Source organism: Manihot esculenta, chromosome 11, assembly GCF_001659605.2.
Source record: "Manihot esculenta cultivar AM560-2 chromosome 11, M.esculenta_v8, whole genome shotgun sequence".
In the NCBI taxonomy this organism is placed as follows: domain Eukaryota; kingdom Viridiplantae; phylum Streptophyta; class Magnoliopsida; order Malpighiales; family Euphorbiaceae; genus Manihot; species Manihot esculenta.
The window spans coordinates 24,721,900-24,738,991 of NC_035171.2; the positions used below are offsets into that span (position 1 = coordinate 24,721,900).

At 34.3% G+C, this 17,092-nt stretch overlaps 1 protein-coding gene across 2 annotated transcripts; it reads right to left on the bottom strand.

Moving 5' to 3' along the window:
* Positions 1-705: 705 nt before the first annotated feature.
* LOC110625754 (nitrate regulatory gene2 protein) lies at positions 706-8,035 on the bottom strand. Of its 2 annotated transcripts, none has more exons than XM_021771378.2 (4): positions 6,329-8,035; positions 5,848-6,059; positions 5,090-5,313; positions 706-2,422 (listed from the first exon to the last, which is right to left on the bottom strand). In XM_021771378.2, exons 1-4 carry the CDS (start codon positions 7,626-7,628, stop codon positions 1,678-1,680), a joined length of 2,481 nt encoding a protein of 826 aa, XP_021627070.1. In that variant the 5' UTR covers positions 7,629-8,035; the 3' UTR covers positions 706-1,677. The 2 variants fall into 2 exon arrangements, with proteins under 2 accessions (XP_021627070.1, XP_021627069.1); XM_021771377.2 differs by having other exon boundaries at positions 5,848-6,062.
* Positions 8,036-17,092: the final 9,057 nt, after the last annotated feature.

Here is a 17,092-nt window from a genome sequence, read left to right on the forward strand (position 1 = left end):
AAACACAGGCAAAGGGAAGGAAGCGAGAGTATCCACCAAAAGATAAAAGCAAAATCTTAAGGTGGCTACCACCAAAATGTCCTTATCACTGTCAGTACATACAAATCTGCTGATAGATAGATCTCTATTATTATTATTATTATTATTATTTGGGAGTCATCTCAATCATCCCTATACCTACCTACCTACTCAAACATCTACTCCAAATAATTGCCTTTTTACCCTATTCTATTACTCTTCCACCATTTATATTTTTTCCTAAGTTAAAGCCTGTTTTGCGAAAGAAATAAAAGAAAAAGGAAAGACACATTTCTATCAGAAAAAGAAATTTTATTCAACAAAATTATTGTGTAAATTATTTAAAAATATAATTAAAATGATTTTACAATTTTAAAATATTCTTAAATTAATTTAAATCAAAAAATTTATTCTCTGCGGATAAGCTTATTTTCCTTGCTTATCCGTTTCCATAGTATGATAATTTATTTATAAACTTCCTGATTAATATGCATTAAAAATAAAATTTATTAATTTTAAAATTATTTAATAATTAAACAATATGAACATAGAGCATAATATTTATTATATTTTCTTAGCCTATTTATACAAAAAAAAAAAAAACAACTCTATGTTTCATAAAATAGATAAGAGTGATTTTAAATCAATTTTTAATATTATTTACCTAAATAACTTCAAAAAATATACTTTGGAAACAAAGTACCACCGTAGATGTACTTGCATAGCATGCTATAAAACACTGGGAAGCCTCAGAACAGTGTTATGGTTACAAAAATAGGATCTGCAATGGCAAAAGCCATAAGGAGAATGTTTCAGCTTTTATGAACATTGTGGAACTCTACAGCTTCAACAGCCTGAATCTACACCATCAATACCTTCTGCAAATTTTCAGCAACACTATTTATTGTCAAGTCTTTTCAGTGAAAAGGCCTGTACAACAATTAATATAAATAAATATTTTGGAAAAATTAAAAGGAACATCAACTATCTGGGCATTTCTCTGACTTGCGTCATTCTGAACAGCCCTTCCACCTACAACTGCACACATCCTCATCAAAACTGTGAGGAAATATCTCATCTACTTGGATTTGTTGGAGTTATATCTGACTTCCATTAAGCCTGGTGCTCAATAGCATATCAATGACCCACACGGCATTAAGAAGCCACCCCATTGTCAACAACATTATACCTGAACGCAATCCTATGAGTTAGCCAGCATCCGTTTTGCAGAAGATAAAGCACCAGCCATTTGAATAGGCATCTTCCCATTGCCCCCTTTTTATCAATTGAATATCATACAACCATATTTGTTGGATCAATATGATTATAGCCACAGCTGGTGGGGAAGATATGAAATCATCTCATCACCCTCGCAATTCAATCTGCCAACAAAATTTTAGCAAGTGGTATGGCTTGCCACTAAGCCAAGATCAAGATCCATCACCATCTACCACATGACAAAGTCTACGCCCTCAGTTGAAGACTTCAAACTGGTAATGGTCTGCCACAAGACCAAAGAAGGGATACCGAGACAGTCTAATTCCACATCATAGATTCTGGCAGATCCTGCACTTCATACATTTCTCTTGGGACTATAAGCTGCACATGATAGTTCATCAGTTGACAGAAAATAATGTATTTCAATTGCAACACACAGCCCTATGAAACTCTCTCATGCTCTCGAGAAAGCCTCTCTTCTTCACTACGCTGAATTAGTTCCTCATAAGCTTTCGTTGAATCAGCCATGAATTTCTCCATAGCCTCAAAAATGCGCTGCAGGCTTCCCCATAAACTGCTATTGCTAGTATCACTTTGATATACAATATTTCCTGTCACAGACATACTATAATTGTCTCCTGCAAAAAGAACAATTTTCTTGTCTAATGCTTGAAGCTCCTTGTGTATCTTTTGATCCTCTCTATCTAAATTTCTAACTTTCCTCTCCAAATCCTTATTCATCATCATTCTCTGACGCATTTCTAATTTATCCTGTTCCCAAAGCTTAAGCACACTTGAAGCAAAAATGCGCATGGCATCTATTACTTCCTTTTCAGATATTGTATCCATAGCTTGTGCCCATTGATTGCAGATTACAAACACTGGAGGTGCACCCATCCTACCAGGTGAGAAGGGAGCTATTCCATCTGGTGTTTCTTCTGGTTCATACAAGAGACATTTACCAAGCCAGCTATTCAAGGCTCTCACATAACCCTTCTGGGCACCTATCCAACTTGAGAAGCTGGAAGTCCAATTAAGAAGGTCATGCTCAAGCTGCAATGTGGCTTTAAGGTGATCATCACCAAGCTTTTTACCTGATCCAATAGAACCAAAACCTTTGGCTTCTTTGATTGCTTGGCATTGATTCTGATGGCACTCAAGCATACTTTTCCACATCCTGGATAATCTGAACACATAGAAGACCAGATGAACTACCATCAAAACCAAGAATTAACTTCAACCGTAAAGTTATTTGAAGTTTTGAACATGACATGTGTGTGTGTGAGTGTGTGTGTGTGTGTGTACATATATACATATATATATATATATATATACACACAACACATGCATGCATGTTAAGTCCAAATTAGTAATCACTTCCAATAAAATGAAATTATACACATTTACAACCGTAACTAGAACCATGAGCATTCAAGTAGGAAGTCACAAATGCGTTGTAACATATTAAAGGCAACACAAAAGAGAGGGGGGGGGGGGGGGGAAGACAACCTAACATCACATCAGATAGATCTGGTAGTCTTTCCTTTTGTTTTATAGAGGTAACCCCAAAATTTAAAAGGAGAAGCAGGAATTAAGGGTTGGAAAAGCTCAACTAAAAAGCGCTACTAGCCCAATGGAGGATTCTCTACTTGTTAAGGCACTTAAACTACTATGTTAACCGGAAAACATCCTCTTACATTTTTATCCAACAAACACTCGTATTCATCTCCTTCAGAAAGTAATTTACATTAAATATGTCCCAATTGAGTAGGCATGTTAAAAATTTGCACATGAACTCTTCTCAAATGAACTCCCCTACTATTTCTATTTGGTGCATCATTTTTTTTTAATTTGCTCAACTACAGGCCACACCTAACTGGAAGGGAATATCAAATGTGTCTGCTTTAAAAGCATCCAACATGTTAATCCAATAGACAACTCCACTTGCCTTGATAAAAGTATTTCCAACAACTAATGAATGGGATGGCGGTTTTGAATTTCCATATTGTCCTTCTTTGATGCATAAGCTTAACCAAACACTCGTATACCCTTTGCACATGAACTCTTCTCAAATGAACTCCCCTAATATTTCTTTTCGGTGCATCACTTTTTTTTAAATTTGCTCAACTACAGGCCACACCTAACTGGAAGGGAATATCAAATGTGTCTGCTTTAAAAGCATCCAACATGTTAATCCAATAGACAACTCCAGTTGCCTTGATAAAAGTACTTCCAACAAGTAATGAATGGGATGGTGGTTTTGAATTTCCATATTGTCCTTATTTGATGCATAAGCTTAACCAAAACTTACTCATGTCTTAAAAGAGTCATAAATGTATACATGGATGTTTAGCAGTTAACATAGACACCTTTTTTTTGGTACTCTAACCACAGAAATTATCTTAAGGGTGGCAGAATTGTCAAAGTTTGAACCCTTTAACCCCTGCAATACAAGGCAAGCCCTCAACCACAGAGCTGCTAGCCTGTTATGAGTAAGGCATAGAGCAGTTTTAGATTAGTTGAGTAGTAGAATAGAATTCTCTTCAGTCTGTTGTAACTGTAGAAAGCAGTTATAAGACCCTAAGTAGTATAAAACAGGAACTTATTGTAAAGAGGAGAAAAATTCTCTTTGTTACTTCTCTCCTTTCTATTTCTTTTCTCAACCCACTCTACTTCTATCTCTCTCTCACTATTTCTCTGCTCCATAGGGTATTACACGTCTGATATGTACATAACCCAATAGCAATAATGGATACTTTAGCAGATGGCAACCTCAATGACTCAACCAGTGTGTGTGTGTGTGTGTGTGTGTGTGTGTGTGTGTGAGTGTGAGAGAGAGAGAGGATGCATCAATGCTCTTGGTCCAATTGGCATTTTCCTCCACTCACATACTATTAATTTGCACCTAAGAACATGTTCTATAATAAAACCTCAAAAGACTACCGTGGATGTAGCACAATCTCATATAAGCTTTAAACCAATTTGTTATTTTATCGTAATTTCCTACTTGAAATCCAATCACCAAACTATTTGACGCAAAAATATTTCCTAATGATTAGTAAGAAGCTATATTATTTCCGAATACATATTACACTTGCTTACCCTTAAAGGAGTCGGCTAGAATTTGAATCATTAAAGACCTCCCTCTCCTACACTAAGATTAACCCCATAACCAGAATGAAAAGCAACTTTAGGCATTTAATAGCATGCAGATTTGCCTTAAGAATCGCGCAACCAGAACCATCAAGCATCATGCTCTCTCTCTCTATCTTTCTCTCGCATATGTGAATATCCCTGACAACCAGAAATGCTCGTCTTCCTCATGCACCAACATTTCAGCCTAATGATGTAATCACACAAATGGTGAAATATGAAACCCTAAATGCTAGCATGTTGGGTATCCATAACATAGGACTCCGTCAGCAGCAAAAAAATTTTGAACATATTATTTCACAGCCTTTAAGTAAAGATGCTAGATTATTTATCAGGATTTTTTTGAAAACTCTTGCTTTGAAGATCAGTAGCCAAGTTAGAAGCAGATGCTCTATTAGAATCCCTCATTTGCCCTTATGAGCCAGCTTTTGTCAACTAAAAACATTGATCCTACCCTGCTTTGAAGCAATATATTTAAGCATCACATTTATATGTCAAATATAAAGGACATCTCTACATAGAACTAGATGATAAGTCACAAAACATTGATAACTACAAATTTCACCATATTAATTAAATACATCTCGACACAAATGTATTAATTGTGCCATTCACACCCAAAAACATAAATAAAAATATTGATAGCAAAAAGGATAAATAAAAGAAAAGAAAAGCTATAAGACAATAAATGTTAACATACCCCTGAATTAATTTATTTAGCTGTGGCCATAGCTCTTCATCCCTAATATTGTTTATTGTAACAGATATCTTGTCTACAACCTGAATTGCAATCTTTATCTTGGTGGAGAGATTCCTAATTAATGTCCGAGTTGCATCAACTTTATGAACTTCTGCACCCCTCTCATCCAGATGCTTCAGTTTTCGGCACTTCCTCTCATGTGCTACCCGCATTTTCTCCTCAGCCTGCAAAAACAAAATGATGGTATCTCTAGTTAAGAACAGAAATAGTTAAAAAATAATAATAATAATAATAGAATCCAATGTTGCTTCAGTGTTCTGAACCCATATCGCAGCAAAAACGCCACCCAAAGACCCAAAAAATTAGGTATAAAAGGGAGCTTAGCTCATATGTTTTTTTAAAGACATTGACACTGGAAACACCATACTTTTACATGTGAATTCTAATCCATGTCAAACAAAAGGCTATCCATAGCAAAATCATGATAAATATGTCACCTTACAGCAAGCAATGGTGAATGAACATAAATATAAAATTAGACAACATATTACCTTCCAAAAGGAGTGGATTTTGAAAAGGATTTAATGGTAAGAGGGGAAAACAGTTGCGTGTACAAAGAAGATAAATAGAAGAGGAAACTTGTAGATCATAAGGAGGATAGTTTAATTAAAGAAAAAAATGATGTCCAGCTTAGATATTCTATTCGGGTGGCTAATCTTTGTTCCAGCTGCTCTAGACATCAACAATAACCAGCGTACCTTAACTTCATTATAGAGTTTCTTCTCCCAAAGATGCAACTTCTGCAAGGTGGCAGAAAGATTATTAGATCTCATCTTCAAATCTTCATCTATCTCCAAGTACGCTGGATCAGCCTTGTCAGTGGAAGATGAGGCCTCGGCACTTTTGGAAGTAGATGGCTGTGAAGATACTACAGATAGTGAAGGAGTGACCACATGCAGCATCTTAGAGACTGCTTCAGAAAGACCAAGAATTTCAAGTTAAACTCTAGCTAAATGAAGTCCAATCCGCTAAAAATATACATATAACTAATCATGAAAACTATCATATATTTGAATATGTAATTCAGCGATTAGGACACTAGCACCAAAAACACGATAACTCACACAGATCAAGAAAGCGTAATAGGACATGGCAATTGCTCCCTGACATTAAAATCTCATTATCATTATTTTAAAAGAAAAAGAAAAGGTTCCTGGATCATAAACATTTTGTACCCACCATGTTTACGCTGATAAGGAAGCCTACCCACTTCAAGCATCTGGGCAATTTCTTTCCCAGAATCAGAAGCTCGCTCAAATAGTATCTTGATTTCAAAAGCCACTTGAGACACATCTCGAAAACCCCCTCCTCGCCTAAATCCAGCATTTTTTTGCTCCTCTGACCTCTCATCATCAACTACTTTCTTCTCCACCACATGCACCTCATACTCCAGTCCTTCATTATCCAGTGACACACTTGCTCTCGTTTGATAAAGGGAGGCCTCACTATTACCACCAACCTTCGCATCTCCATCGTCCATCACCACTGATTTCGAATAATTGTTGGCCTTAGCACCACCTCCACCATCATCAACATACTTCTCGTGTCCGTGAACCTCCTTCACGACCTCTTGTTGGTAATCCTCATCTTCCAAATCAGGAATTCCCTCCTCTTCCCGCAAATCCTTCGAGTTCCTACTCGGGGTGTAAGGAGGATAATAGTTATCATGGCTCTCAAACACATTCAAAAAATCCCAATCTGACGCAGGTGGAGGAGGTGGCGGTGGTGTCTTTGACGAAGAAGCCGCCGGTGCCGGTGTAGATGAAGATCCATAAGGAATGGAAGACCCGTAATAGCTAGTCATTGCACCGCCACCAGCACCATAATTCGGGTATCCAAAATAATTCATTGGATACGAATTATTGGGATAAAAATAGGAAGAAGATGAGGAGGATTCACCGAAATGGACAGTCTCTGAAGTCATAGGCCTCTGTTCATACACCACAGACGGCGTAGTCGCTTTATTCTTCATATAATTCATGTGTAGAAACCCACCTCCGGGATATGAATCCTGCTCAGTACCCATATACTCCGAAGGCATATACTCCATATGGCCGCCGCCGCCGACACCGTGCAAAGGCGAGGAATGATCAGAATGATGGAGATGCGAGATATCATCGTCGTCGTCATCAGAATCAGAGTGAAAGTGAAGGTGGGAACCAGAGTTGGAGTGTGAGTGGTGAGCTAGGTTAGCCTTCTTCGGTGAACTAGTACCTTCATCACTGAGACTCTTCGGATCGCCTTTTCTCTGAGGAGGCAAATTGAGCTCAGGAGATAAAGGAACAAAACCAGAGCCAGAACAATCCTGTTCAATAAAATGATGCAAAGAACCACCAATCATTCTCAAGGAGTGAGTATAGGCATTGTGAGCTTCAGCAAGAGCATAGCGCTGGATAATAGCTTGATCAAGAAAAGCACAGCGGTCCCGGCAGAGCGCCACCGCCGGAAGATCGTCAAGCTTGGAAGTGGCACAACCCATGTAAGAACACTGGTTTAAATCAAGCAAAAATATTAAACAATTAGGAAAGTAGGGATTTGATTATATTATATTTAATTACTGCGGTAGGTGAGAAGCGCCGGGATGTTAGAAGAAGAAGAAGGAGAAGGAGATGAAGGAGAAGGTGGGATGGGGACGGAGATAGGATAGAGATAAAGATAGAGATGGAGATTGTTGTAGGTCCGTTTGTTTCTCGGGAAAACTTCTGTTAAGGTTAGCAGAGGCGGAGAGAGATAAGGGAGAGGAAAAGGGTGGAGGTGAGGACAGAGGGGGAATCTTGCCAGCGTGGAGTGTGTCGTCGTTTATAGCAGAAAGAGAAAGTTGGAGAGAGAGAGAGGGAGAGAGGGAGACCGACTCTGTAGTGGGCATTGTAGTAGTGGGGGGTGTATGTGTACATCGGTGTTTATTTGTACTCTATATATAAATTGGGTACATTACAAATTAGTCCTTCAAGAATGTTAAAAAAAATAGTAAAATTAATTTTTTCATCCTTATATTATACCGAAATTAATTTAAAAATAATTTATATTTTTTATATGATTTAAAATATTTTCCAAGAAAGATGGTAAAAATTTCAAACGGAGAAGAGCAATAGGACAAATAAGAAGCTAGTGGTTGTTGTTGTGGTCTTCACAATAACCAAAACCAAAGATCCTTCATAGTAAATACATACCTAACAATACAATCCCTAAATCTCAACCAATTCCAACATTTTCCATTAAAAATATAAACTCAATTATTTTGAAGTATACAATAATTAAAATTTTTATTTTCAATAAAAAATTATTAAAAAATTAATTAAATTACACTTCTGCAAAATTTTTAATTGCGAGCCAAGGGAAGGGGAATGAAGAGGTTAAAAAAATATATATTATCCTAATTTTTACTTTTCAATTGCATCGACAAACTTCTCGAATGTTTGCTGAAAATTTTTAAAAGAAAAAGGGATCGAGTGTGATAACCTCGAAAAGGAATTTGGAAGCATGCGAGTGGGAGTGGGTTTGGGGGAGTTGGACTTTGACACAGTGTTTGACGCCCGTTGGCCAGTTGACGTCTAATTTCTTCTCAAATCTCATGCGCTTTTCCAGATTTGCCCCTCTGTAACGCTCCTATTATTTATTCTTCCGGCCATTTTTTTTATTTTTTTTATTTAATGCTGATTGCTGCTAATTCTCGTAACTGACCTAACTCCCCTTTTTCCCTTTTAAGACCAGTACCTACCCTTTTTATGAATTGTCTGTATTAGGACAAATCAACTTTAATAGTATTCTTTGAAAAAAAAAAAACTTTAATAGTATTGATTATTCTAAAAAAAAAAATCTTAAATAGTATTGGATATTAAAGTTGTTTATAGAGATTGTGAGATTTTAAATTTTAATTTTGCGTAGTAAAAAAAATTTTATATTATTATTACATCAAAATGTAAACATTTTGCGTTATATTATTATTATTGTATTAAAGTATAAAAATTAAGTCGATTAAAGTAAAATTAAAAAAATTAAATTAAAATATAAATATATATAAATATTAAATATTTTAAGTCAATTGATTTATTAACAACAATCATCTTTATTCAATACTTCTCATTTTAGTAGTCAAAATATATTTATTATAATTATTATTTTATTTTTTCTTAATTAATTACTTTTTTCTTAATTTTTATTTATTTTATTTTTTATATATATTAAGGATTCATTCATTTTCATTGTGATTTTTTATTTTTTATTTATTAAAACTTTGTTCAGTGATTGATGTATTGTTTTTTTTATTACTTGTTAAAAACTATTTTAAAATTAAAAAATTAAAAATTGGAAAACTACAAAAATTTTCTGGTTACAGGTTCTATCATTTTATTATATTTATTTTCTAATTCTTATCAGATTATTATTAACAATGTTAAAATTTTATCTTTATCTATCCAATTTATTTTTTTAAATATATATTTATTTAATTAATTTATAAAATATATTTTTATTTTATTATTGTAAGAAAATTTTATTATTTAATTTTTTATATTATGAAAAATTATTAATTAATTTATTAAATTTAAAAAATATATTAAAAAGTGTTTGAAATTTTAATAAATATATTAATTAATCTTTCTATTAGTTTTAGTGTTTAAATATTTTACTTTTTCATTTTTATAATATAAAAAAATTATTAATCGATCTCTCAATTTTATAAAAATATTAATTAATTATTTTTTTTGAATATTTTAAATTTTTTTAAAAAAAATTATTATTTAGTTGAAGTGATATTGTTAGTTGATCCATTAATTTTTTAAAAATATATTAAAATATTTTTAAAATATTTAAAATATATTAATTATTCTTTCTATTATTTCAATAGTTAAATATTTTATTATTTAATTTTTATAATAAAAGAAAATTCATAAGTTGATGTCTTAATTTTATAAAAATATTCTAAGTAATTTTTTTTATTGAGAATATTTTAAATTTATTTTAATATTTTTTTAAAATAAAATTTTTTTCGATAGGAAAAATTAATGAAAAATTAATTAGTATATCTTTTAAAATTTTAAAAATATTTTAATATAATTTTTAAATTAAATAATTAATCAAATTAAATAATAATTTTTTACTTTTATATATATAATAGTTAAAATTAATGGAAAATTTAATCACTATACTTTTAAAATCTCAAAAATATTTTAATATATTCAAAATCGATTCACTAACTAATAAATTTTTCTAAATCATAGAACTAAATAATAATTTTTTATTATAATATTATAAAATAATTTAATACTTATTTTTATGTACAATGATTTATAAAATTATTTATATTATATTTAAAAAATATTTTGTTACCTACTTTTATATAAATATAAACTTATTTTTATTCAAATAATTTTTAAAAAATAATTTTTAAAAAGTAAATAACAAAAATTAAAAAACTGTTTTTAATTTTAAAAAAATAGAAATTGTATAACGTTACCATATGTACCTTAAGAAATATAGTTTTTTTACTAACTTTTTTAATTATACAAATCTTAAAAATATTAAATTTTATTATAAATATTAAGAGATATTTATATTTATTTTAAAAAAATAATAATTAATAAAAAATTATTTTAGAAATAAAATAAAATAAAATATAATTATAATAGTTAATTTATATATAATTGTAATATAAAAAAGATAAATAATAAAATTTTAAAATAATAAGATAGAGAAAATATTAATTATTATATATTTTAATCGCTTTAATTCTTATATTCTTATTAAACTTAAATAAAAATTGTCATTAATGATTTTTGTGGAAAATAAATTATTTATTTTCTAGAAGTTAAATATGATGATTATTTTGATAAGAGAAAAAACGATATAGTCATCAGAAAAATTATGTCCATATAACATGTAAAATTATTTTAATATATTCCCAAAAAAAAAAAATTTTTGTAATTTTGATTTTATTAAATTAGGTACACTTGGGTTTTAATTTTTTTTTATTTTAAAACGATTAGATTAAATTTTTTTATTTAATTTAAAAAATTAATCTAAAAATTGGATTATAGAGACCCTAGCTAAGCTGTTAACCTCATGCACAATTAGCCTTACAAAAAACAATCATACAAATGCTATTGATTTTACACTGCACAACTAATTAAGCAGCTGATGTAAATGGAGTTTACATTATTCTTATTTCCCTTTTTTTAAAAAAAAAAAGAAAATAGCAATATATTAAGTGAAAAAAATATATATAAAACTAATAGTTTTACCATGATTAATTACTATTTTAATGGCAATCTCGATTTTTATCTCACTAAAAATCGAACTGCATTGAGTTGTTGCATTTCCGATAGTCAGCAACTTTTAAGGGTGAGCATTCGGTCGGTTTGGTTCAAAATCGAATCAAACCGAATAAATTGAAAATCGAAATTTTAGTGTTTATGAAAACCGAACCGAACCGATTTTGGTCAGAAACCGAATCGAATCGAACCGGTCTGATTCGGTTCGAATCGGTTCGGTTTGATCGGTTACGATTTTTAATAATTTTTTATTTTTAACACTTTATTTTTAATATTTTAAAATTTAATTAAAATATTTTAATATTAATATGATTTAATTTCTCTATATTATTGAAAAAATATATTATTATCACTAATCGGTTCGGTTCAGTTTTTTCAGTTTTTTCTTATCAAAACCGAACAGAACCGAAATAACCGAAAATTTTGAAATTAAAAACCAAACCGAACTGAAATGTATAAAAAACCAAACCAAATTTTTAAATCGATTCGATTCGATCGATTTTTTCGATTTGAACCGAATACTGCTGACCCGTACCAACTTCATCAACATTAATTCTTCTTTGTTCGGGCTTATATGGGTAAGAGGATAGAGTACACCAACGTGGATTCTACTTCATTGGTTTTCCTATATTTACTAACTCTTTTGCTGCTAGGTTTTCGATAGAGAAGCTCTTAGATTCTAGCTCATTGCACTATTGTAAATTCTACTGCCATTATTAAATTTTTACATTTATTTAAAAGAATTTCAATTGTAAAATTCATTATAAGATTGTGAAATCTTTATTTGATTTTAAAGAATTATATAATATTTTTTTATTAGGCTCAATTTTAAATCAAACTGAATAAGTGTGATTCAATTTGATTTAATTTCTCTCTTATTTTTTATTAAAAAATGTAAGTTTCATTAAGTTTCAAGAGCGATCAACTCAAAAATACAATCAGAAAGTAAGAAAAAAAATCTTAATCAGGCCCGAAATACCATGGTTAGCTTGAGCAAGCGAATAAAGTTAATAGAAATAGAAATCATCTCTGAGATAAGTGACTTATAATAAAAAATAAAACTACTAAATGATGACAAATCCTAATAATTGGGATCAGTTACAGCTCGAACTAAAAGTTGAGTGTCTGACTCCACAATAACCGAAGACCAACCACCATCCTTGAGCCAATTTAAAGTTTCCCTAAAAGCCATGGCCTCAGCCGTAGAAATATCAAAATTACCAAGAATTCGTTATTGACGTGCTGCAATAAACTCACCATTCTATCCCCTTAAGACACAACCCACTCTCATAGCCTGATGTAGGAATAATGCAGCATTAATATTTAGCTTAAAACTTCCAATAGGTGGCTTTTTCCAATTGAACGCAAACCAGAGCATCAACAACCAACTCCCTGCACCTTCTAGCCGCCTCCCATTATTGAAAAAGAGACTTTGCACGCCTAATCACAACATGAGGTGGACACATTTTCTGCTTCCATACCACAGCATTTCTACTCTCCCATAAAGCCTAAACTACTATAACCACCATGTGTAAAGTAGAAACAAAAACTAAATTGCATACCTGAACAAACCAATTACTAAACAACTGCATATGGGGGAAGAGCCAACTAGATTCAGTCATCATCCAACAATCACGGGCAAAAGGACAAGTAACCAAAGCATGTATTATTGTTTCACTTTGACAAGAGCAGACAGGACAAGACTCACTGACTTTGACATTCCTACGAGTTAAATTAACCAAGCATGGAATAGCATTAAGGCAAGCCCGCCATATCAAATTCAAAACCTTCGGTGGAGCCGGAATATGCCAGAGTTTCTTCCACATTGATCTAACCGCAATTGAGCAACTCAAGTGAGTAGTCTGTGTCAAGAATCTATAAGCACTTCGAACCGAATAGAATCCACATTTCTCAAATTTTCATACCCAATTATCTGCTTGCCCAGTGATACTCAAAGGGATAGACAATATATTATGAGTATCAACCTGATTAAATATAGACAGAATCAAATCTCTTTTTCAGCATCCCTGTTGAATGAGATCAGAAACTAAAAACACATCACAATCTATCTATTGAGGAGTAGAAACCTTACCATTTAAATTTAATGGCACCCATGGATCCTCCCAAATCAAAATGCTTCTACTATGTCCAACTCTTTTGAGAGAACCTGACACAATCAACTTCTTACTCTCCCACAAACTTCTCAACAAGTAGCTTGGATTACTCCCAATCTCCAAATCTAAAAAAGAGCTAAACAGAAAATACTTGGCCTTGAGAGTTCTTACCACCAATGAATTATCTCTAATGAAAATTCCCCATGCGTGCTTCCCTAACATAGATAAATTGAACTCATGCAATTTCTTAAATCCCAACTGTAATACCCGGTTAGACGCCGGCATCGGAATTCTTATTTTCTGACGGAATTCCCGTTGGAATTCTAGTCGGCATCGGAATTCTTATTTTCTGGCGGAATCCCCGTTGGAATCTGGAATTTGAGGATGTCAGAGGCCTCTAGAAGGGTTAAACGATGTTTTTCAAAATGTTTGTAACGTGTTTTTATAGTTTTGAGTGAAGGAATTGGGTTTTAGAGAAGGAAAAGACCAAAGGGGACAAAGTGCAAGTTCGGCCGCCGAAGGGCAAGTTCGGCCGCCGAACCTTGCATGGTTTCGCCCGCCGAAGGAAAAGTTCGGCTGCCGAACGTTGCATGGTTTTGCATGCAGGTTTGGCCACCGAAGCTGAGGCGGTCAGCCGCCTATAAAAGGTCCTCAGTCGGTGAAATGGATCAGTTTTGCTTCCTTTTCACTACCAGAGGTGAGTTCTTGTTCCTCTTTGATGGTTTTCATAGTTTTTCATTAAATCTTTCAAAGTTAAGTGAGTTTTATCCTTGTTTTGACGGTTTTGTACTTTGAGCAAGGTTTTGGAGAGTTTGGAGCTTAGATCCTCCATAGCTCTAAGTTTGGATCACACCAGCCTTTATTCTATAAGAGGTAAGTGTAGATCCTTAGTTTTAATGATGTTTTACAGGAGTTTTATGAAGGAAAAATGGAGTTTATGCATGAGTTTGCATGGTTATGCATATTAGGGTTTATGGACCCTTTATGCTTTATGTTTGCTTGATGAGTTTGTTTGTCGGAGTTTAAGTTGTCTTAAGCTCCTATATGCTTGTTGTATGAGTTATGCATGTGTGAGAGAGGTTGGCTGCATGTGGTGAGGGTTTGGAAGGTTTGGGAAGCATGTTGTGCACGAAGCTGGGTTCTGGATGAACTCAGGTTCGGCAGCCGAAGGATGGTTCGGCCGCCGAACATGTGAGGAGGTGGCTTCGGCTGCCTAAGCTTGGTTGAGCTTGCCCCCGAAAGTTTAGACTTTTGGCTCTGGAGGAGAGGTTCGGCCGCCGAAGATGCCGCCGAACATGCCCGAGGTTCGGCTCTGGAGGGAGCATTCGGCCGCCGAAGGTGCCGCCGAAGGTACCCTGTTCAGCCTTCCTTTGCATGATTTCTATGATTGTTCTAGGGTGTTTTAGGGGGTTTTTGGAGAGTTGTTTATGAGTTGGTTAGAGTATGTTTGGTGCCTCATTTGAGTCCTCCATGTAGGATTGGACCCGAGGGACCGAGGTGTTTATCAGTGATAGCTGTTACAGAGTCAGTCAGCGTCTGCCAGAGGTGAGTGGAACTAAACCTAATCTTTTAATATGAAAAGTTAAATGCTTTTTAGCATGTTTTATGCATCATGAGTATCATGAGTATGCAATAGGTTGATTGCATTAGTAGACACGAATATGTTGCATTGCATTAGTTATTGTTGATGGGGATTGGACCCAGGCGACTTCAATAGCCCACGATCTGTTATGGCTAGATAAGACCTGTGGGAGCTCCATAGGAGGGGCCGAGCGCTAGTCCATGTAGTGACCTGGGAGTCCATAGGGGTCGGGCACCGACAGAGGGAGTTTGAGGTCATGTCTAATCCGAGATGTGAAATGTTTGTGTAGTGACGCATTTCATGAACGCATGTACTTAGTGAACTGTTTTACTATTTCTACTCACTGGGCTGTAGTAGCTCATCCCATTCCCTTAACCCCAGTTTTGCAGGTACAGAGGGAGCTATGGGAAGTCAGAGTCAGCAAGAGTAAAGAGTAAAGTTATGCATGGATGTATGTATGTAATAGAGTAGTGGACATGATGTAAATTAAAGGATTAGTTTGTGATGTAATGTATAGATATGTACTGTCATATAATAGATAGAGTTGTGCTTTACCCTAGTGTCTTTGCCCTAGTGTGGTATATGATTAATCCTTTTGTGCATGGATCCTGTTTTGCGTTTCTTGATGAGAAATGTGCTGAACCAGGCTTAATGTACGGCATCTTTGATGCGATGCCAGTGGGTTGTGTTTTGGGAAGAAAGGGTATCAAATCCCTTGACCCAAGAACATAACCGAGAGGGAAGAAAGGGTATAAAATCCCTTGACCCATTTGAGAGGGAAGAAAGGGTATAAAACCCCTTGACCCAACCGTGAGGGAAGAAAGGGTTTCAATCCCTTGACCCACAGCGGTCAGTAGTCACTGGTATAGGCCCTGAGGGCTGTTTCAGATCTGTATATCTGAGTTGCAGTAGTTAAGCCTGGTAGGTTAACAGGATTATTGTTTATGTTTAACCATGTATGGGATTTATCAGGTACACAGAGAGTATAGTCGGCTTGCTACGGGTCCCGGTGGCCTTAAGCCGATCTGGATCCTAGTGCCGGTGATGGTTCGGGCCGTTACAGAGGGGTACCGGTTTCCAGGCTGTTACACCAACCCACCATCAAACTTTGATTTCGCCATCCGTTTCCAGCTTACCCAATGCATAGCTCGTTCGTGAGAGCTCCCTCTCCCCCACCAAAATCAAGCCATAAGTCGCTGCAATTCATAACAAATTGTTTGTAACACCAAAAATAAATTTATAGCATACATTGGAAGTCCCTGGAGAACAGTTTTTAACATCACTTCTTTCCCCGCCCTAGATAGACATCTTCGCTTCCAAGAGTTGAGTTTCTGCCACATTCTATCATTCATAAAATAAAACACCTCACGCTTATTAATCTCTATTCGCATCGGCAAACCCAAATATGCCCCCAAGTCTTTTTGCTCCATCAACCCCAATATAAAACATACGTCCTATCGCACATCAAGAGGTGTATTACGTGAGAAGCACAAAGAAGACTTGGAATAATTGATTAATTGTCCCGACGCCTCAACATACCCATCCATAATCTCCTTCACCACACGTGCCTCTCTGCCACTTGCTTGGAAAGTAACTAAATTGTCATCTGCAAAAAATAAATGTGAAATAATAGGAGCTCTTCTCGTAATAAACCATTTTGTAATCAAACCCTGATTTACCTTAACTGAAATCATACAAGACAAACCTTCAGCACAAAAAATAAAAAGGTAAGGCGAGATCGGACCTCCTTACCTTAACCCTCTGGATGGAACTATAGGACCCAATAACAAACTCCTAGATAGGACCGAATATTTCACAGTAGAAATACAGTGCATAACTAGATTAATCCAGTTCTGGTTAAAACCCAATCTTTGAAGCATTGCTTGGACAAACTACCATTCCATCCTGTCATAAGCCTTACTAATGTCCATTTTCAACGCAGCAAAATAAGCCTTACCTCTCCTTTTATTATTAAAAT